This window comes from Scylla paramamosain, unplaced genomic scaffold (assembly GCF_035594125.1).
Source record: "Scylla paramamosain isolate STU-SP2022 unplaced genomic scaffold, ASM3559412v1 Contig1, whole genome shotgun sequence".
Classification (NCBI taxonomy): Eukaryota; Metazoa; Arthropoda; class Malacostraca; order Decapoda; family Portunidae; genus Scylla; species Scylla paramamosain.
In genome coordinates this window covers 5,085,001-5,107,691 of record NW_026973666.1, presented here as the reverse complement: position 1 = coordinate 5,107,691, position 22,691 = coordinate 5,085,001, and the positions used below count along the sequence as shown (strand labels likewise).

The 22,691-nt window shown below is 46.5% G+C and overlaps 1 protein-coding gene across 6 annotated transcripts in view; it reads left to right on the top strand.

Annotated features, from left to right (window-relative positions):
* The first annotated feature begins 297 nt into the window (after positions 1 to 297).
* Positions 298 to 22,691, top strand: part of LOC135095722 (nucleosome-remodeling factor subunit NURF301-like) — a 23,325-nt gene continuing 931 nt past the window's right edge. Inside the window, exons 1-23 of one of the 6 annotated variants that reach the window (XM_063996756.1) lie at positions 298 to 433; positions 1,962 to 3,953; positions 4,481 to 4,721; positions 5,275 to 5,396; positions 6,708 to 6,916; positions 7,633 to 7,709; positions 8,062 to 8,425; positions 8,761 to 8,940; positions 9,397 to 9,628; positions 10,382 to 10,511; positions 10,777 to 11,086; positions 11,475 to 11,677; positions 12,180 to 13,395; positions 13,629 to 15,281; positions 15,469 to 15,620; positions 15,905 to 16,037; positions 16,439 to 16,704; positions 17,296 to 17,583; positions 17,837 to 17,933; positions 18,202 to 18,460; positions 18,806 to 18,956; positions 19,830 to 20,042; positions 20,720 to 22,691. The exon at positions 20,720 to 22,691 is cut by the window's right edge and continues 931 nt beyond it. In XM_063996756.1, the coding sequence (XP_063852826.1) occupies positions 3,067 to 3,953; positions 4,481 to 4,721; positions 5,275 to 5,396; positions 6,708 to 6,916; positions 7,633 to 7,709; positions 8,062 to 8,425; positions 8,761 to 8,940; positions 9,397 to 9,628; positions 10,382 to 10,511; positions 10,777 to 11,086; positions 11,475 to 11,677; positions 12,180 to 13,395; positions 13,629 to 15,281; positions 15,469 to 15,620; positions 15,905 to 16,037; positions 16,439 to 16,704; positions 17,296 to 17,583; positions 17,837 to 17,933; positions 18,202 to 18,460; positions 18,806 to 18,956; positions 19,830 to 20,042; positions 20,720 to 21,007 (7,671 nt within the window). In that variant the 5' untranslated portion in view covers positions 298 to 433; positions 1,962 to 3,066 and the 3' untranslated portion in view covers positions 21,008 to 22,691. The other 5 variants (XM_063996751.1, XM_063996753.1, XM_063996752.1 and 2 more) reach the window with 5 other exon arrangements.

Sequence of the window (22,691 nt, the reverse complement as noted above, 5' to 3'; positions counted from 1 at the left end):
AGTAAGATATTCAATAAGCTTTTTTATCTAAATAATCACCCTTCTGTTATATATTCCTAAATTCCCTTATATCCTGTACCTATCGCCTTCCAGTCTATTTGATATTGACAACCATAATTTTACCACTCCAAAAATAAAATTTGGGAAAGTATTACCTCATTAATTAAGGAAATCTTAAAATCAACAATAAATCTCAAAAGCAGCGGTGTCATGGCGGGGAAGGCTTGAGCCAATCAACGCGGGGGACTCAAGGAAGAATGGGAACTAGCCAATCATTGGCTGAGGCGGTGCTGCATCGACGAATCATCGGCCGCGTCGCAAACCTGGGCGAGAATGTAAACATGGCGGACGGGCCAACCAGTATTTCGCGCCAAATGGAGCGTTGTTTGCCTTCGTAGCGGGAAATGGCGGCAGATATTCCTCGGCGCACTCGGTAAGGGGGAAAATAGAGCGGAAACTACCAAATAAGCCCGGAATGGCAGCCGTGGGCGGGGAAATAAGGCGTGAAAAGTGACCTTGTGGGGAAAAATGGCCGACTCCACTTTATTTGTTTGGATACTAATTGTAGAAAAGAGCGTGAGATGTCAGTGTGTGTGTGTTTGTGTGTGTGTCTGCTGCTTGTTTACCTCCCCTGCCCTGCCTGGGGACTCGGGGACGCCGCCCTGGGGAGGAAACAAGCGGGGAAACAGTAAAACAGACCGCTGCTATGTGTGAGGTGGCGAGTGGCAACGAAGAAAACAACAGCGGTACAAGTGAAGGAGAGAATAATGAATAAAAACAGGAAATATACCCAACGGAACGGGGGAAGAGGCATAGACGTGATAACCAGGGAGAGGCAGAGACATGATGAAAGATACGAGGTGTTAAACGAAGGAATACGTTAATAAATGCCAATAAACTGATGTAGAGGTAGACGATGAAGTGAAGTACATAGAAAAATAAATAAACGAGTGAATTTGCCCCCACGGAAGAGAGGAAGAGGCGTAGACGTGATAAACAGAATGAGGAGAGGACGATGAGAAAGAGAGAGAGAGGGAGAGAGAGAGAATGAAAAGGACAGAGAGAAACAAACAATTAATTAATAAATAAACGAAGAAATACGAAGTGTGTGGAAGAGAGGAATAAGCAGAGACGTGATAAATATTGGAGAAACAGGGAGAAGAGAATAGGGAACAGTGAGGAAATTAAATAAACGGAGGAAGAACGAGAAACTGCGAATGAAGGAGATAAACAAACACAATCGAATAATTTTGGTGCATGGAAGAGAAATAGAAGGAAGAATGATAAACAGAGAGATAGAGGGAGACGAATAGGGAGAATAGGATAAAGAATAAAGGGAGGAAGAGAGAGAGAGAGAGACTGAATAAAGCATGAATAAGATGATAAACAAGGAGGGAGATGAAGAAAAGTAAATAATTTTGCTGTATAGAATAGAGGAAGAGGCAAATATGTGATAAATGGGAGATAGGAGATAGGAGAGAAGAAGGGAGATAGAGAAATGAAAGAATAATTAGTGGAAGAAGCCATATACACACACTTAGGCCTATTGAAACTTATAAAAACCAAGAAAATAACTTAATTTATTTATTTATATTTTTTTGTGTACATGAGTCTATTAGGAAGGATAATTTAAACATTGTAATAATCCACATTTTCATTTAGGCCTATAGAAATTGAGTTTATTAAGAAAAACAAGCTTCATTAATTTATAAGTCTACTAATTCACTTATTTTGTTAATTTTTCAGTGGTTAGGTCTATAGGAAAAGAATTTAAGAACATTTAAGCCTATGGAAATTGTGTGCATTAAAGAAACTAATTTAATTAATTTATAAGCCTACTAATTCATATATTTTTCTCATTTTTCATTGCCTAGATCTATAGAGAAAGAATTTATACACATTTAGGCCTAACTTAATTAATTTATAAGCTTACTAATTCATTTATTTCCTTTATTTTTCAGTGCCTAGGTCTATAGGAAATAAATTAAACAGTGCAATAACCCACACACACATTTAGGCCTATAAAAATTGTATATATTGAAAAAAAAACTGAAAAAACATTATTTTAGACACGCTGTGACAAAAACTGGACCAAAGTGAAAATTGATATAGGCCTAAGCATATGAGGAAATAAGGAAAACCTGCTGAACCTAAGGAAAAATTTATTGGGCCTATTACACACAAGAAAGAGAAGAGGAGAGACTTGCCGAGTGTGTTAAAAGTTTCCTTAGGCCTAAATGTACAAGAAAAAGCCTATTCAGAAATTCGTGTAGGCTTGAAATTAGACTAACCTAACTTTAGTTGTGAAAAATTTATGAAAAAGTGAAAAATTTAGGCTTTGAAAACTTAAAAGTACAAAAAATTAGGTCTATTGACTGAAAACACCCCAAATTTTTAAGTGAAAATGAGAAAAAACAAATATTTAGGCCTTGTAAAACTGAAAAACTTGAAAATTTAGGCTTTGAAAAACTAAAAGCCTTAAAATTTAGGCCTACTGATCCAAAACACCCCAAAAAAATTAAGTGAAAGTGAAAAAAACTAAAATTTGATGCTAAAAAAAACTTGAAAATTGAAAAAAATAGGTCTAAATTATAGAAACCATTAATTTTGTGTGAAAGTGAAAAAACACCTCAAATTTTTAGATCTAGGCTGAACTAGAAGGAGGAAGACCAAAGACAAGAAGAAGAAGAAGAGGAGGAGGAAGAGGAAGAAGAGAGAGAAGAAGAAGAAGGTGCAGTGGAAGAGAAGGAAGAAGAAGAGATAACTACAATTAAAGGAAGTAGTAGAAGAGAAGAAAAAGAAGAAGAAGAGGAGGAGGAGGAGGAGAAGAAGATAAACAAGAAACTGAACTAAGAAGAAAGAAGAGGAAGAAGGTATAAAAGTAAATAAAAAAAACAAAACAAACAAACCAACACCAAAAACAAAACCAACAACAAACAAAGAAGGAAAACAAAGGAAAAACAAACCTACGTCATGTCTGAGAGAAGAAGAAGAAGACGTGGTATCACCTAACTGACCCCTAGAGAACCAAGGAAGAGGAAGAAGAGGAGGAGGAGGAGGAGGAAGATGTCAGAACGAAGAAGAAAACGGGGCCGTCCTCGGTCGACCCCAATGCTGAGCTATGCGTCGGAGCTCAAAATGCGGAACAGCATTACGCGGGTCATAAAAAAGCCGCGGTATTTGATGGAGAACGACGACGACGAAAGCAACCACTCCACCCGGTCCACGTCGCCAAGCGGAGCCGACGAGCGGAAGGGGAAGAACAGACGTGGGTACAATCCGGACGTGGACGACCGCGAGTCGGAGTATTTATACGGCTCGGACTTCGAACTGGAGGAATTAGAGGAGGAGAGCGACTACAAGAGTGGGAGTGGCGACGACACACGCGATGGGGACGAGCAGGAAGAGGAATTTATGACCGACGGTGATGAATCAGTGTCCAGCTACGGTACGACGCACTCTGGGGCGCCAGGGACCCCTCTTTCCTTCCAGCCGCCTTCTAGACCCCCAACCCCAGTCCCGGTATGGCTGCAGGACCGCCAGTACCCACCCCTGGACCTCCCGAAGTCCTCCGACGACCTGCTGCTTCCGAGATCGCACGTCCTCCGAGCTGTTGGCATTTATGAGGTGATGCGGCACTTTCGAACCCTAGTGCGCTTGTCCCCGATGCGATTTGAGGACTTCTGTGCTGCGTTGGTGGCCGAGGAGCAGAGTTCCTTACTGGCAGAGGTCCACATGGCTCTACTGAAGGCGCTCATAAGGGAGGAGGACTCACAGCAGACGCACTTCGGACCTCTCGATCAAAAGGATTCCATCAACGTTATTCTGTATTTTATTGATGCTTTAACATGGCCAGAGAGTTTACGGCTGTACCTGCAGAGCGATGCGGAGTTTAGGATCCCTCTAACGATCCTCAACAACTGTAATTATCCCTTCACGTCGTTAGAGAACAGGTATGTGTGTGTGTGTGTCTGTGTTTTTTGATTAATTTGTTGGTGAAAAGTGATGCTATTTTTTGTTGTTTTGTTTGATGTTTGTGTGTGTGTGTGTGTGTTTTCTCTCTCTCTCTCTCTCTCTCTCTCTCTCTCTCTCTCTCTCTCTCTCTCTCTCTCTCTCTCTCTCTCTCTCTCTCTCTCTCTCTCTCTCTCTCTCTCTCTCTCTCTCTCTCTCTCTTGATCTTTTTCTGTCCCACTAAAAACAGCTTTCTCAAATTTCTTTAAATCACTTGCTCTTTCACAGACTACAAGTGCTCTCTCTCTCTCTCTCTCTCTCTCTCTCTCTCTCTCTCTCTCTCTCTCTCTCTCTCTCTCTCTCTCTCTCTCTCTCTCTCTCTCTCTCTCTCTCTCTCTCTCTCTCTCTCTCTCTCTCTCCCCAAAAGAACAATATTAATCTTTCTGTCTAAACACTCAGTTACACACACACATACACTTTCTCCATCCCTCTCTCTCACTCTCTCTCACTCTCCCTCACTCTCCCACAGAATACAGGTGCTCCAGTTCCTGTGCGACCAGTTCCTGCAGACCTCAGTGGTGCGAGAAGACCTGCTAAGCGAGGGGAAGGTCCGTTACGACGACCACTGCAGGGTGTGTCACAAAACTGGCGACCTCCTTTGCTGCGACTCCTGTTCTGCCGTGTACCACCTGGACTGCGTTGACCCCCCGCTGCAGGACGTCCCAGGGGAGATGGAGGACTGGACCTGCTCTGTTTGTACTACGCATCAGGTATGGGGGTGTTTGGGGGTGAGGAGTGGGAAAGACTGTTTGGATGTGTTTGGGTGTGTTTAGATGTGTTTTGGATGTGTTTGGGTGTGTTTATATGTGTTTTGGGTGTGTTTGGGTGTGTTTGGGGTGTTTAAAGAGTTTTGGAGGTGTTTAAAGGGTGTTTTTGGTAGTTATAATTGTGTTTATGATGTTTTTGGTGTGTTTTTAGTGTTTTAAAAGTGTTTGAAGGTATTTTTCGGGTCTTAACCTAACCTAGCTTAACCTAATGTAATATTAATTTACTTAACCTAACCTAGCATAATCTAATGTACTTGTATCTTACATAACTAACTTGAAATAATACTGTCAGCTTACATTACCTAACCTAACTCAACCTTAACCTAACCTAACCTAACCTAACTTAACCTAACCTAACTTAACCTAACCTAACTTAACCTAACCTTACCTAACCTTACCTTACCTTACCTTACCTTACCTAACCTAACCTAACCTAACCTAACCTAACCTAACCTAACCTAATGTTACCTTACCTAACCTAAACCTAACTCGGCAGGTGGATGGAGTGACAGACTGTATATCGCCAATGGAAACCTCTGGGGTGCTGTGTCGCCAAGATCCATTGGGGTTTGACAGGCACGGCAGAAAATATTGGTTCCTCGTTCGCCGTTTGTTTGTGTGAGTACTGTGCGTGTGTGTGTGTGTGTGTGCGTTTGTTTGTGTGTGAACGGGTGTTGTTGAAGTTACTGGGGTTTTCAAGGGTGTTTTTACAGTTTAATGCAAGTTACTGGGGTTTTCAAGGGTGTTTTTGGGGTCTTATGCAAGTTACTGGGGTTTTTCAAGGGTGTTTTTAGGGTTTAATGCAAGTTACTGGGGTTTTCAAGGGTGTTTTTAGGGTTTAGTGCAAGTTACTGGGGTTTTCAAGGGTGTTTTTAGGGTTTAATGCAAGTTACTGGGGTTTTCAAGGGTGTTTTTTTAGGGTTTAATTCAAGTTACTGGGGTTTTCAAGGGTGTTTTGAAGGGTCTGGTGCAAGTTACTGGGGTTTTCAGGGTCTAATGCAAGTTACTGGGGTTTTTGAGGGGTGTTTTCAGGGTCTAATGCAAGTTACTGGGGTTTTGAAGGGTTTCTACCTAACCTATTACTGACCTAACTAAAATTATTTGTAACTAAAATAAACCCTCTCCCTCTCTCCCAAAAGTGAGAGGGAGATGAATACCTACAGCAATACAAACTAGAACCAATGTTTATTTACCCTAACCAAAACAAACCCTCTCCCTCTCTCCCTAAAGTGAGAGTGAGAGAGATGAACACCTTAGACATTACAAACTCATTATTTCTTAACCTAACTAAAAAAAATAAATTAAAAAACCCCATTTTTTCCCAACCCTAACTAAACCAAACAAACCCTCTCCCTCTCTCCAAAAAGTGAGAGCGAGAGAGATTTACTCCTTAGACATCCCAAACAAACCCTCTCCCTCTCTCCAAAAAGTGAGAGCGAGAGAGATTTACTCCTTAGACATCCCAACCAAATGCTCTCCCTCTCTCCAAAAAGTGAGAGTGAGAGAGATTTACCCTTAGACATCCCAAACAAATGCTCTCCCTCTCTCCAAAAAGTGAGAGCGAGAGAGATATACACCTTAGACATCCCAACCAAACGCTCTCCCTCTCTCCAAAAAGTGAGAGCGAGAGAGATATACCCCTTAGACATCCCAACCAAACGCTCTCCCTCTCTCCAAAAAGTGAGAGCGAGAGAGATTTACTCCTTAGACACCCCAAACAAACCTCTCCCTCTCTCCAAAAAGTGAGAGCGAGAGAGATTACCCTTAGACATCCCAAACAAACGCTCTCCCTCTCTCCAAAAAGAAAGAGCGAGAGAGATTACCCCTTAGACATCCCAACCAAACGCTCTCCCTCTCTCCAAAAAGTGAGAGCGAGAGAGATATACACCTTAGACAGCCCAAACAAACGCTCTCCCTCTCTCCAAAAAGTGAGAGCGAGGATGGCGACCTGTGGTATTACTCAACACAATCACAACTGGAGGAGCTGAGAGGGCTGTTAGACCCCCACGACTTGGAGGACGAGCTGTGCGCAGGCCTGGGGGAGGTCTGGGGGGAGCTGAAGAGGCACATGTCAATCACTGAGAGCATCACCAACTCTTCTAAAGGCACCAGAAAGTCATATTTGGAAATTGAGGATGGTAAGATGTGTTTGGGGGTCGTTAAGTGTGTGTGCGGGTGTGTGTGGGTGTGTTAGAGTGTGTTTTGGGGGTGTTTTGAGTGTGTTTTGGGGGTGTTTTGGGTGTTTTGGTGTGTTTTGGGTGTTTTGGGTGTTTTGGTGTGTTTTGGGTGTGTTTTGAGTGTGTTTGGGTGTGTTAAAGAGTGTGTTTGGGTGTGTTTTGGGTGTGTTTGGGTGTATTTGAGTGTGTTTTGAGTGTGTTTGGGTGTGTTAGAGTGTGTTTTGGGTGTGTTAGAGTGTTTGGATGTGTTTGAGTGTTTTGGGTGTGTTTTGATGTATTTGAGTGTGTTTTGAGTGTGTTTGGGTGTATTTGAGTGTGTTTTGAGTGTGTTTGAGTGTGTTTTGGTGTACTTAATTGTGTTTAAGTGTGTTTTGGGTGTTTTGATGTTCCTCTGGGAGTTTTGAGTGTGTTTGGGTGTGTTTTGAGTGTGTTTGGATATTTGTAACTATTTTGAGTGTTTTTAAGGAGTGTTGAAAGAAATAATTTAAAGTACAATAATTTTTAAGTATGTGTGTGTGTGTGTGTGTGTTGATTGAATATATATATATGTAAACAAGTATTAAATCTCTCTCTCTCTCTCTCTCTCTCTCTCTCTCTCTCTCTCTCTCTCTCTCTCTCTCTCTCTCTCTCTCTCTCTCTCTCTCTCTCTCTCTCTCTCTCTCTCTCTCTCTCCACAGCGGAGGTAGCGAGGCGGGTGGAGGAAAGGAGGAAAATGAAACAGAAGGTGGATGGAATAGACAGCATGATAGAAGAGGTAAGAAGAGGAAATTAATAAAGATGAGAGGAAGAGAGAGAGAGAAAGAGTGGTGGTGGTGGTGGTGGTGGTGCTGGTGGTAGTCACGGTGGTGGAAGCAAGAAGAGGAGGAGGAGGAATTATTAATGGTGGTGATGGTGGTGGGGTTGAAGGGAAGGAAGAAGAGGAAGAGGAGGAATTGTGGTAAAGGAAGAGGAGGAGGAGGAGGAGGAAAAAATTATTATTATTATTATCATTATTCTCCATAAATATTTGTTTTATTAATTCTCTCTCTCTCTCTCTCTCTCTCTCTCTCTCTCTCTCTCTCTCTCTCTCTCTCTCTCTCTCTCTCTCTCTCTCTCTCTCTCTCTAGATTAAAGAAGACATAAAAAAAGAAATTAAGCAAGAAACACCAGATGACCCGACCTCAGCCATGACCTCCACCCTTGACCCAGTGACCGGCGAGCTCAGGAGGTCACCGCTGACCCCCGCGGAGGCAGAGGTCAAGGAGGAACCAAGAGAGGTCAAGGAGGAGAAGGAGGAAGAGGAGAAGAAGGACTCAGGGGTCAAAACGCGAACCAGAACCGGGTCGTTGGTTCCTAAACAGTTCGCTGTGGACGACCTGAGGCGCAGGATTCCTCCCCCCCCTGACCTGGACAGCAAGGAGGGGGTTAAGGGTGTCCTGGATGGGGAGGAGGGAGGGGAGGGAGCCAAACTAGTACAATTGCAGAGTAATAGTAAGTGTTGTTGTTGTTGTTTGAGAAATATTGGTAGTAGTAGTAGTAGTTGTAGTAGTTCAAACTATTTATAAGATTTTAGATTTATAACTTAACCTAGTCTAATGTGACCAAATACACACACACACACACACACACACACACACACACACACACACACACACACACACACACACACACACACACACACACACACACACACACACACACACACACACACACACACACACACACCCTAACCATTCCCTCAAACACACCGAACCAAACCAAACTGAACTGAACCTCAACGAACTTAACTTAACACCCCCTCACCCCTTCTCCCCTCTCCCCCGCAGGCCAGCACTACCGACTAGGGTGTGACGGGAAATACAAGGTGTACGTCAATCAGTATTCTACCAACCCACTCGCGCTCAACAAGATCCAACACAATGAGGAGAGGGACAAGAAGAGGCATCTGTCGCACAAGTTTAGCCTCACTCCCACCTCTGAGTTTAAATGGAATGGTGTTATTTATGGTACGTTTGCTGGTGCTTGCGCTGTTTTTTTGGGCTAGTTTGGGGTAGTTTGAGCTGATTTTTGGGCTGGTTTTTTTTTGGTGGTTTAAATGTTCTTAATTTTAAAGTTTTTCTGATTTTTTTGTTTTGTTTTGTTCTTTTTATTTATTTAAGAGTGTTTTTAAGTGTTTTTTGGGTGTTTTAGCTTAATTTGGGGCATTTTAGGTGTTTTTGCCTGTGTTTTTTTCAAGTGTTTTCCTTAATTTAAAGAGATTTATTTATTTTTTATTTATTTTTTATTATTTTTATTTATTTTTCTCTCTCTATCAACTCTGTCTGACCTAACCTAATTTATTTACTCATTTATTTATTTACTTATTTACTTATTGCTGTTATTATTATTATTTTTATCATATCTACACTCTCTAACCTAACCTAACCTAACCTAACCTAACCTAACTATCCACACCCCCACAGGGAACACAGAGACATTGATATCCACACTACGCCACACCATCCTGTCACTGGAGCAGAACATATCCATCCACTTGTACCATCCACACTGGGCTGCCATCCGCAAGTGGTGGAACTCAGCAGTGTTGGCGTCAACCGAACCGCACCAGTTCTCCCGGGTGTTGATGTGGTTGGTGGCGTGCATTAAACCTGTGGTGTTCAATCCGGTGTGGCACGACTCACTGGGACACGTCAGGTGCGTTTGGTGGTGTTTGGTGTTGTTTTGTTGGGGTAGAGTGTGTTTCGGTGTGTTTGGGGTGTATTAAGTGTGTTTGTGGGGCTAAGAATGGATCTGGAGTGTTTTGAGTGTGTTTGGAGGGATTGAGTGTGGTTTGGGTGTGTTTTGAGTGTGTTTGGAGGGATACGAGAGAGAAGGAGTGTGTTTGGGTGCATTTTGAGTGTGTTTGGGTATGTTTTGACAGTTTTGAGTGTGTTTAGGTGTGTTTTGCAGGTTAGAAGTGTGTTTGAGTGTGTTTCTCAGTGTTTAAGCCTGTTTTTGGAGTGTTTAAAGTGTGTTTTGGAAGGTTCTGAAGGTTAGAAGTGTGTTTGAGTGTGTGTTTTGACAAGTGAGTGTGTTTTGGGATGTTTGGATGTATTTGAGTGTGTTTTTTGCTGTTTTAAGTGTGTGTGAGTGTGTTTTGCAAGGTCCTGGAGGCTGGAAGTGTATTTTGAGTGTGTGTTTTGGCAAGTAAGTGTGTTTGAGTGTGTTTTGGGATATTTGTAAGTTTGAGTGTGTTTTTTTTAAGTGAATAAGTGCGTTTAAGTGTGTTTTGGGATATTTGTAAGTACGTGAGTGTGTGTTTTTTTTAAGTGAATAAGTGTGTTTTGTAGTTTATAAGTGTATTGTTGTGTTTAAGTGTGATTAAGTGTGTTTTTCATCATTTAAGTGTGATTAAGACTTCTCACTCCCTCCCTCTCCCTCTCCCTCTCCCTCTCTCTCTCTCTACAGGTTCAACAGAGTAACAGCATTGGAAAGAGAGGAGAAGAAGAAACAGGAGAAAAGGGACAAGAAAGAGGTAGACCAGGATGAACCAAGACCTGCCACCATGATCAAATACACGCTTGGGCTTAAACATCAGGTGTGTGTGTGTCTGTGTGTCTGTGTGTCTGTAGGTGTGTGACAGGGAGAAAGAGAGAGAGAGAGCGGGGTGTCTTTGTGTATGTGTGTGAGAGAGGGTGTGTGTGTGTGTGTGTGCCTTTAAGTTTACACACATACACACAAACCAAAAAATAAATTAAAAAAACACCAAAAAACACTTTAAACACACCATAATCGCTTTCAAACCCCCCAGATAAACACCACAACACCCACATAGACACCCACTAATCCCCACATCCCCACAGGTCTGGAAACTGAAGGGAGAGGAGTACCGCGTTCACGGAATGTGGGGGTGGCAGTGGGCTTCTGCAAACAGGCCAGCCCCACACATCCCTATGAACACAGTGGGGCTACGGGCGGGTGCTAGCAAACACATGGTCCCTGTTAAGAGTTCTGCAGGTCTGAAGTCCCTCTCAGTCAACCCAGGGATCTACAAACAGCTGGCCGCAAAGAATCCATCGCTGCGGCCGAGTTTGTTGTCACCGAATCAGAGGAAGGCGGACGACAAGGAGGGAGCCAGCGAGGAGAAAAAGGAGATTTTGATTACTGGACCTAGTAAGTGTTTTGGTGGTGTTTTGGTGGTGTTTGGGTGTGTGTGTGTGTATGTGTGTGTGTGTTTGTTTTTGGGGTGTTTTTAAGCGTGTATGAGAACAGTAGATGGATCAACAAACACACACACAGAGAGAGAGAGAGAGAGAGAGAGAGAGAGAGAGAGAGAGAGAGAGAGAGAGAGAGAGAGAGAGAAAGAGAGAGAGAGAGAAGCACAAAACACCCAGAACACACCAAAACACATTCAAAAACACCCAAAACACACCCAAAACACATCAAAAACACCCCAAAACAACTCAAAACACACCAAAACACTCCAAAACACACCAAAACACTCCAAAAACACACCAAAACTCACTCAAACACACCCCAAAGACACTCATCTCCCCAACAGGTGGCCAGCAGAAGGTGGAAGTCGGATGTGTCACCCTGGAAGACCTCTTCGAACCTGACGGAAGCATCAATGTATCTCATGGACTAACTCATCGCTCCAGGTTCCTCTACCCTAAGGTGGCGAGGGGGTGTGCCCTGGATGGCCTGCTGGGGAGGTGTATTGCTCAGCGCACACAAGAAAGCAAGGAGAAGGATAGCACGAAGGTAGTGTGTGTGTGTTTCGGAGGGTTTTGGTGTGTTTGGAGGGGTTTGCGGAGATGTGGGTGTGTTTGGAGTGTGTTTTGAGTGTGTTTTGGGTGTGTTTTGGGTACATTTGAGTGTGTTTGGATGTGTTTTGAGTTTGTTTGGGTGTATTTTAGGTGTTTTGCTGTTTGGGGGTGTTTGAGTGTGTTTTGGGGGTGTTTGAGTGTGTTTGGCTAGGTTTGGGGGTGTTTTGAGTGTGTCTGGCAAGGTTTGGGGGTGTTTTGGGTGTGTTTGGGTAGGCTTTGAGTGTTTTTTGGGTGTTTGTGTACGAGTTAGTGTGTGTGGCAGTGTATTTTGAGAATATTTCAAGCGTAAAAGAGAGAGAGAGAGAGAGAGAGAGAGAGAGAGAGAGACAATTTAAACAGTATTTTTAGCAATAAACACACACACACACACACACAAACACAAGCCTAACTAACATATCCTTTTCTCTCTTCCTCTCTCTCTCCTTAACACCATACAGAAGAGCAGCACCGCCAGCAGCACCACCACCACCACCAACAACAGCGGCAGCGGCGAGGACGAGGAGGACGAGGTAGACGTAGAAAACGAGGACACAGACGCTACAATTAGCGACACATCTGACCGAGACACAGCCATAGAGGAGCTGCCGGCGTCACAGAGGTCGACCATACACAAACAGCGACCTGCCGGGAACCTACTGAAGGAGGTCAGGTCGCTCAAGGTCAAGTACGAGGCTCTGGATGCACAAGACGGCCTGGTAACGTGCTACTCTGCGTGTTGTCGGCGTGACGGACGCTGCAGTTGCTATTCGCCCTTGTGTCTCCTGAAGGTGCGCACAAGAGACCGGCTTATCAACGCAGTCAACAACTACCGGATTGTTGCCAGCAAACCAGCGCCCTTTGACCAGGTCGGGTCGCACTCCCCTGTCCGTCTGGCCGACCCGAAACCTGACGCGGACAGCAGCGACGGAAAGGCAGATGGAAATGGAGCTGACAGCGATGGCAGGTCTTCGCGAGCAAGTGGGGAGATCAAAATTCGCGTGGATGAGGACATGGACGAGGCCAGTCAGGGATCCACCGGGCTGGAGGCAAAGTTTACACCACGTGGGGAGCAGACAGGTGTGGAGGGTGGGGCAGAAGGCGGAACAGGGGCCGGAACAGAGGCAGGAACCGAGTCACCGGCTGGACGTTTCTATCTGAAGAAGGCGGGAACTGAAAGTCGGCGTAAACGACCAGCCCACCGCTTGCCACAGCTCTCAGTCTTCCGCATAGGCCGGCGGAAGTCGAAGGGCGTGGACCGGGTGGACGAACGCGCATGCAGCATCTTAGTGGTAGCCGGCTGGGAGCTCCGTCTGTTGGCCAGGAAGGGCGGAAGGTATCACGTGCAAGGCTTCAACCACAACGCCAAGGCAAACCAGGTCGTTTGGCCATACCCGTGCCCCCGCCCAGTCTTTAAAACCACCTGGCTGTACCGAACTGCCACAGCACCCACCCTCAACACCTCCTCCATGCAGCTGCGGATTCTGTGGGTGTGTCTGCGGTGGGACGACATGCAGGAGAAAGGACCCGGGGACGGACGCAAACAGGTAACGACGGACATGGAGATCATTCAAACAGAGATCCTCAAACGTAAACACTCGGGGAGGTTTCTCGAGAGGACGTCCTACCTCAGACGGAAGGTTATTATTCCCTTTGACGTCCCCAAGCCTGTGCGAGGTGAGTGTTTGTTTGTTTGTTTGTGACGGTTTGGTGGTGTTTTTTGGTGGTATTTAGGAATGTTTTTGTGTTTGTGATTGTTTGTGTGTGTTTTGTGTGTGTATGTAAAAGAGAGAGAAAGAGAGAGAGTGTGTGTGTGTGTGTGTGTGTGTGTGTGTGTGTGTTCAAGTTTTTTGAGCATGATAGACACTTGACAACCCCCCCATGCACTAATCCCCCCCACCCCCGGGCAGAGTTCACGCCTTCGCAGCGCAGCGGTCTGAGGAAGCGGCGGCGAGCACAGTCTCCGGTGAACACACAGCCACAGAGTGTGGAGGAGTGGGTGGAGGAGGACAAGCTGGACCTGTGGGAGATCCGCTTCTTTGGGGAGTGTCTGGAGCGTGCCGCGGTGGTGACGCGGCGCGGCGGCAGCAGTGTGGAGCGCGGCGAGGTGGCGACGGCGGCGGCGGCGGGCGGCGGGGCCACCGGGGCAGCAGCCAGCCCAGCGGAGATCCGCGCCCGCATGGAGGAGCAGCTCAAGATCCAGCGGGCAAACTTCAACCAGAAGCGTGCGGCGGAGGGTGGCGGCGGCGGCGGCAGCATGGCCCTGACCCGGGGCGGCGTGGTGAAGCTGTCCCTCTGCTCCACTGGGGCCGCTGGCGGGACCACCACCCGCCTGGCAGCCCCCAAGGTGGTGCAGACCGGGGCGTCCACCATCATGGCAGTGGGGGGGCAGCTTCCCACGCTGGTGGGGGGCAAGAAGATTGTGGCGGCACGGGAGGGACGCATCATCACGGTGCAGACTGCTCCCACCGCTGCCGCCGCCGCCGCCACCCCCAGCACCACCACGGAGGGCGGGGCGGCCTCCACCATCAGCCTGGGCAGCAGCACCATCTTCCCCGTCGGGGGTGCGGGGGCAGGGGCTGCCAAGGTGCAGGTGGCGGCCGCGGGCAGCAAGGTGATCCGTCTGCAGCCGCTGGCCGGCGGGTCGGGCCACCGCGTCATCCTGCCCCGCGCCGCTGCCCCGCAGCCCCTCAGCCCCGCCCTGCGCTCCCCCCGCCCTGTGGCGCCGGCCCCCCCCACCACCGCTGCCGCCGTGGTGAGCAGCGCGGGAGGTGCGGGTGGGGGGCGCACCACAGGGCAGCAGATCCACATCATCCGCCTGATGGACGGACAGCTGCACGTGCGCGGCCTGCTGGAGGGCCAGCACGTGGTGCAGAAGGACGGCAAGGTGCACTTCATCACCAAGCCCACGGCAGCGGCGGCGGCGGCGGCAGCAGGCGGCGGCAGCGGCGGTGGCGGGGCGGCCCCGACCATCCAGGTGACGCAGCAGACCAAGCCGTGCGGCGGAGACGCTCCCAAGGCCGCGGCTCACGTGGTGAAGGTGAACGGCCAGCAGGTGTTGGTGAGGCACAACAGTGACACCACCAAGGCCCTGCTGGCACCCGCACCCCCCACCCCGGCCACCCATGACACCCACACCACCACTGCCACCACCACCACCACCACCACCCGGCCGGCGGCGGGCCACACCTCGCCCCGCATCAAGACCATCCTGGCCCCAGATGGCACCATGGTGAAGACCGTGCTGGCCAACAGTGCTGCCACTACCACCACCACCACCACACCCACCACCACCACCACTACCACCACAGACACCACCACAACCACTACAACCACCACAACCACAACAGCCAGCACAACCACAAACACCACCACCACCACCACCACCAGCAGCAGCAGCAGCAGCAGCACGGGCAGCGGCAGCAGTCTCACACTGAGGGTTCAGGTCCGGATGACAGAGCAGGGACCCAAGACCATCATCCAGGGCCTTCAGACGGGTGTGGCCCTCACCAAGGACCACATCATGGCCATCCAGCAACAAGTCCGGAACATGCTGGCCCAGTGTGAGTTCCCAGTCTTTCTCACCCCACCCTAGGTCAAGTTAGGTCAGGTCAGGTCAAGTTGGGTTAGGTTTGTTGAGGTTTGTGTATTTGATTCAGTTAAGTTGTCTGTCAGAGGTAGTCAGGGATCCTAGTCTCTCTCTCTCTCTCTCTCCCTCTCTCACTCTCTCTTTCTCTCTCTCTCTCTCAGACAAGCTACAAGTGAACCAACTCTCTCCACTGATGACCCTGACCTTACACATGCCAAACAAGCAGGCAAGTGCGAACCAACAACAACAACAGCAGCAACAACAACAACAGCAACAACAACAACAGCAAGAGGAAGGGGCTGCCACAACACAGGTCTCTACTGCTCAGAGTCAGGTTTGTGTGTGTGTGTGTGTGTGTGTGTGTGTGTGTGTGTGTGTGTGTGTGTGTGTGTGTGTGTGTGTGTGTGTGTGTGTGTGTTTAGTAAAATCAAGGAGGATCTATGTCTGTCTGTCTGTCTGTCTGTCTGTCTATATTTTTAACATACAGTAAAATAGATATGTTTGTGTGTGCGTGTGTACGTATATATATCTTTACGTAAACCCTCTCGCTCTCCTCATGACCCTTTCTCACTCCCTCTCCCCTCCTCTCTCCCGCAGAACGTGGCATCGGAGACAGGTGCGGGTGGTGGTGAGGCTGACAAGGTGACGGCAGGGGGCAGGGCAGGTGCTGTCTTGCCAACCAATGCGTCGCCAAAGAAATTCGTTTTAACGCCGGAATATATTCAACAAAGTAAGTGGTTAGGTTAGCTTAGGGGTAGTTAGGTTAGGTTAGTATGTGTCTGTGAGAGAGAGAGAGAGAGAGAGAGAGAGAGAGAGAGAGAGAGAGAGAGAGAGAGAGAGGCTGTTTAGGTTAGGGTAAGTTAGGTTAGGTTAGTATGTGTCAGAGAGAGAGAGAGAGGGAGAGAGAGAGGCTGTTTAGGTTAGGTTAAGTTAGATTTGTATTTATAACTAAGGATTATTTATTTATTTATTTACTTACTTATATACACATATATCAAATTAACTCATTAAATCCCACACTACTTACTACTCATAAGAACAATACCAAACTTAACAACCACAACAACAACAACAACAACCACAACTACCGCTACTACTAACACCCCCCTGTACCCCTCCCACCCCAAACAGCCATCAAGTCAGCTCTGAGCAGAGAGGACCTGACCCCAGAGATCGAGGAGAAGCTTATGCAGTTTCAAAAATACAACAACGAACAGACTCGGAAAGAGGAAGGCACCGGTCTCTCAGCCGCCGCCGCCGCCACCACCGCCACCCCCGCCTCTGCCCTCACTGCGACGGCGACGGCTACCCGGAGCGGTGGTGGTGTGGTTCGGAAGGCTGCGGTGAATTCGCTCACGGCCACGAGAAACTCTGGGATCAAGAGGGGTAGAGATCAGGTGTGTGTGTGTATGTGTGTGTGTTTGAGGGTAGTGGTGGTGGTGGTGGTGGTGTGGATGAAATGTCAACTTAACTTAATTTATTGTAACCTAACCTAACCTAACTTAACCTTACCTAACCTAACCTAACCTCACCAAACCTTATTTAACCTAACCTAACCTAACTTAACCAAACCTAACCTTATCTAACCTAACCTAACTAAACCTTACCTAACCTAATCTGACCTAATCTAACCTAATCTAACCTGACCAAACCTTGCCTAACCTAACCTAACCAAACCTAACCTAATCTGGAGATGGCGGTGGTGATGATAGCTTACTGTAGCAGCAGCAGCAGCAGCAGCAGCAGCAGTAGTAGTAGTAGTAGTAGTTGTAGTAGTTTCATTACTGTCCTAACCTAACCTAACCTAATGAAACAATAACTTAGACTATTGCAGCACCAATAACAGTACTAGTAGTAGTAGTAGTAGTAACAGTAGTAGTAGTAGTAGTAGTAGTAGTAGTAGTAGTAGTAGTAGTAGTAGTAGTAGTTATATTACTAACCTAACACCCAACCAGTGACACCCTAACCGAACTTAACACCCCAAACAGGATGACGCAGACTGGGACCCATCAGAGGAGGGGGCCAGCATGCTCCCCACCTCTTCTACCTCCACCCCAAAATCTAGGTCAAAAAAACACAGGGGGGAGTCTCGATCTTCCGAATCCACGTCAAAGTCGAAGAAGTCGTCGGCGAAGGCAGAAGCGGTGGATGCCAAGAAGAGACAAGCCTTGCAACACAAACTCGACTCCCTGATGACGAGACACAAGGATTTATTAAAGAAGGATATTTTGAAGAAGAGAGCGCAGTTAGAGAAGGAACTGCAGGTTGAAATTCATGTAAGTTCGTGTGTTTGTGTGTGTGGATGTTTTGTGTGTGTTTTTTGGATGAATTCAGGTGTTTTTGGATGTGTTTTGTGTGTTTGTGGGTGTATTTGGGTGTTTAGTGTGTGTTTTGTGAGTGTTTGTGGGTGTTGTGTGGGTGTTTGTGTGTGTTTGTGAGTTTTTTATGTGTTTTGTGGGTGTTTGTGTGTGTGTTTGTGGGTGTTACCATACATATAACCTCTCTCTCTCTCTCTCTCTCTCTCTGCAGAAGGAGCTGTCAGTGGCTAAGTTACAGTTACAGCTGCAGGAGAAGACCAAAGCTGAGACAACGCACTCTACCCCCTCACAGCGCAAGAAGAAGACAGGTAAGACACACAGACACACAGACGCACACACACAAAGAGGGACAGACAGGCAGACAGACAGACAGGTGAGACACATATAAAGACAGATACAGACAGTCAGACAAGCACACACAAACAAACAAACAAACAAAAAACACTTTACCTAAAAAAACATAGATTCGAACACCCTTTTTAAGAAACTATAAGGAATTGAACACCCTTTTAAATATCTATAAGAGATCTAACACCATTTTTTACCTGTATAAGTAACTTAAACACCACATTTCAGCCCTGGAGTCCTCTGGGGTGGGGGGGCAGGCTGGCGGAGGGGACATGGGGGGGCACCTGGTCCACGCCCCCTCCCCTCCCTCCCTGGACAGCCCCCAGAGCAAGCACCACTCCAAGACTTCCTCCATCTCCTCCTCCAAGCCTAATGTCTCCTCCTCTTCCTCCTCCTCCTCCAAATCTTCCTCGGCTGCGAAGAAGTCGGCGAAGAATAAAAACAAGAAGATTGTTTGTATCTGTCGGACTCCATTTGATGATACAAAGTGAGTTGTAGTAGTAGTAGTAGTAGTAGTAGTAGTAGTCTATCTTTATACTTGACTGGCAGTTCCACTCACACACACACACACACACACACACACAGCCCCTTGCGGTAAAAAACAGGGGATTAAGCACACCACAGCTGGCCACACACACCCACAGGAGGCTCCACAAAAGCCCCACAGCAAGACCCCACAACAAAAGCCCCACAGCACCCACAGCACTCACAGCAAGACCCCACAAAGACCTCACAGCTATGCCCCACAGCACACACTAGCCCACCCCTGCTGCACACATCCCCCTAGACCCCCACACAGCCTTTTGTCAATAACATTCCTCTGGTTCTACAGGTTTTATGTGGGCTGTGACCTCTGCGGCAACTGGTTCCACGGTGACTGTGTTGGGATCACCGAGGCAATGAGCAGGAGCATGACGGAATATGTTTGTGATGACTGCGCCAACGCCAAGCTTAATAGAGAGCTGTTTTGCTTCTGTCGCCAGGTATGTTTGTGTGTGTGTCTGTGTGTGTGTGTGTGTGTGTGTGTGTGTGTGTGTCTGTGTTTGTGTAGGTGGGTTAGGAGTACAGTGGAGTGTGTTTGTGTGTTTGTGTTTATGTGAGGTTAAGTTAGTTGGAAGTGTGTGAAAGTGTGTTTGCGTGTTTAATAATAATAATGATAATAATAATAATAAACAGTTTATTATTTAGGCAGGTAACAAACTAGAAATGTACATAGGGGGTGGGGAAATACTTAACATTAATCCTAAAGGTAAGTCTAATCTAGAAGGGACTATTGATTGATGGCTCGCACCATGGTGGGAATCGCGCTGAGTCTGTACCGGTCCGTGCGTGGCGCCTTTAGGGGCGTTATCTTGTTGTGGTGTCTGGTGGCACGGACCGGGCGAGGCGCGTCAGGCGGCAGCATGTTTCTGAGACGTGGATGATGCAGTAGTCCCCTCCCAAACTTCTCCAGAGCCTCTCGGTGCCTGGTGGATAGTCTGGACAGACTCAGGGTGGTCAGGGCTTCTTCATAGGTGGTGTATGCAGGGCCAAGGATGACCCTGCACGCCCTTTCCTGCACACTCTCTAGCTGTAGCTGTTGAGTGTGTGTGAGGGAGGAGGACCACGCTGGGGAGGCGTACATGAGTTTGGGGAGGATGAAGGTGAGGTACACCCCCCTTAACTCATCTGTCAGCGTCCCCAGCGACCTGAGTCTGCGCAGCATGTACAGCCTGTAGGTAGTTTGTGTGTGTGGTTGTGTTGTCATGTTTGTGTGTGTGTGTGTGCGTAAGGTTTGTTTTGTTTGTGTGTGTGTTTGAGTGTTTAGAAGAGAGAGAGAAAGAGAGCGCGCGCCTAACCTATCTCCTCCACAACAGCCTTACGACGAAACGCAGTTCTACATCTGTTGCGAGCAATGCGAGGACTGGTACCACGGAAAATGTGTGGGAATAATGCAGACCGAAGCGGACGACATCGACGACTACATCTGCCCCAAGTGTGACGCCAACAATGTGTGGAACTACCCCTGCCAGAAGACACTGACGGCGAAAGATTACACGGACCTCAGAAAAGTCACCAAAAGTTTAATTGTAAGTGTCTATGGAGGTGTAGGATGGTGCTGGGTGTATCTGGCAGTGTTTTGAGTGTGTTTTGGGTGTGTTTGGGGCGTCTAGGGTGCGTTTTTAGTAGTGTTTGGGGTGTCTGGTGGCTTTGGGGTTGTCTGACAGTGTTTCGAGTGTGTTTTGCAGTGTTTTAGGTGTGTTTGGGGGATCTAGGGTGTGTTTTAGTAGTGTCTGGGGTGTCTGGTGGGTTCGGGGATGTCTGGCAGTGTTTTGAGTGTGTTTTGTAGTGTTTTAGGTGTGTTTGGGGCATCTAGGGTGTGTTTTGTTAGTGTTTGGGGTGTCAGGTGGCTTCGGTTGTGTCTGGCAGTGTTTTGGTGGTGTTTTGGGTGTGTTTGGCAGGTTTGAGGTGTGATTTGTGTGTTTTATTGCTGTTTTGGGTGTGTTTACAACTCAAAACACACTGAAAACCTTGCAATTGGGCTGTTTTGGGTATATTTACAACTCAAAATGGCAACAACCTTCCAATCAGGGTGTTCTGGATGTGCTTACAACTCAAAACACAACAACAACCTTCTAATTGGGCTGTTCTGGCTATATTTACAACTCAAAACACAACAACAACCTTCTAATTGGGCTGTTCTGGATGTGTTTACAACTGAGAACACCAGTAACCTCCCAACTTCCTCACAAGCCTCTCCTTACAGCAACACAAGAATGCGTGGCCGTTCTTGGAGCCGGTGGACCCGTCAGAGGTGCCAGACTACTACAAGGTGGTGAAGGAGCCAATGGACTTGAAGACAGTGGAAAGCCGGGTGGAGGAAAAAGCTTATCAAAGACTCGCGCAGTTTGTCGGGGACGTGATGCTGGTATTTGACAACTGCCGACTTTACAACCCCCCAAATTCCTCGTTCTGCTCTTGCGCTGCTACCTTGGAGGGATTCTTCTGCCAGAAATTAAGAAGTTTGAAGCTTAGACTGGGCCCAAAGCCTTAAATTGTGATTGTGCTGTGTGCGTGGAGGTGTGCATTCGCGTGCCTGTGTGTGTGTGTGTGTGTGGAGCCTCCCAGAGCCTTCCCATGGGCCAGTGAGTTTGATAATACCTCTTGTGTCCTTCCTGAAGACTCCAAAATATGGGAAGGATATGTACAAGCCTTTATGAAGCCTTTGCGGGGCTGGGACAAACAGAGAGGCTTGTACCACTGTAAAAAGACAAATTAAACTGGAACAAACATTCACAAGCCTTCTGGAAAGTTTGTGGGCTTGGAAAAAGTACACAGAGGTCTAAAATACACACTTAGAAGCTCTGTGGGCCTGGAAAATGTACCTAGAGGGCTGGAATTCACATTTAGAAGCTTTGTGGGCCTGGAAAAATGTATCTAGAGGGTTGGAATACATATTTACAGGCTTGTACCACTGGGAAAGGAACCTGGAACTGTGGAAAGGCTGGAAAGACCTGGAAACCTCTCTGGAAAGCTTGTAGCACTAAGAGGACCTGTATAGACACTGGAAAAACATCCTTGAACCCTCTATTGGGGGGAAACACTTCTACACCCGTCCTGGAAACGAGAGGGCTGGAAGATTAACTGGAAGGAGATATAGAAGATTAAAGTAGGAAATTTTGAGGGGGGAAGATTAGAGAAGGAAGGAAGATAGAGAAGGAAAATGAGAAAGAGGAGGAAGTTAAAAGATTTTAGAAGAAAGGAGAGAAGGGAATAAGAGGTTAAAGAAGAAATTAATGAAAAGTTGAATTATTTTTTTATTTATTTATTTTATTTATTTATTTTTTTCGTGTATGTCGACCTGATGATGATGATGATGATGATGACAAACTAATGACTAGCTAGAATGATAATGAAATGATAGTGACAAATTATTATTATTATTATTTTTTTTTTTTACTAAGCGTAGATAATAATGAGGGTTTTAAGGAAAAGGAGAAATGAATGGTGTAAGTCGTTATGAAAGTTGATAGTGAAGACGTGATTGTGAGAATAATATATTTATTTTTTAACATATTCAGACTGGTGATAATGATTCGAGGAAAATAAAGAAAAATTATGACAATGGTTGGAGACAAAAAATATTCTTTTTAAAACAATAATATGATAGGGAGTTTAAATTCATTTTCACATCCTCCATTCCCCACCCGCCCATCACTATCACGAGACAATACTAACATCACAAAAGACAATGGATAATAACAATCAAATCATTAAGAAAAGTGCTTCAGTTGAGAAAAAAAACGAAATTTACATTTTTTTTTTTTTATTTTCCGTCTTATTAACGGAACACGGAAAGCAGCTAATGATAATGATGATAGCCATTGTAATTCACGAGCGCTGATGATGGTGATAGTTGTTTATATTGCCGAGCGCCGCTGCTGATGTTGATAATGATGACGATTGTTATTATTGTGATGGTTGAGAGATCCGCATTTGCAACGGGTCTGAATAAGATAGAAATTCATTGTCGTCGATTCTCTCTCTCTCTCTCTCTCTCTCTCTCTCTCTCTCTCTCTCTCTCTCTCTCTCTCTCTCTCTCTCTCTCTCTCTAATATTGACGTCTCCTTAGTGTTATTATTTATACATATTGTACATATTACGTATTCTTATTTTTTTGTATGAATGCTGCTAGTTCATAAATTTAAAGTACAGAAAACGAGAATTATTGTCGATAG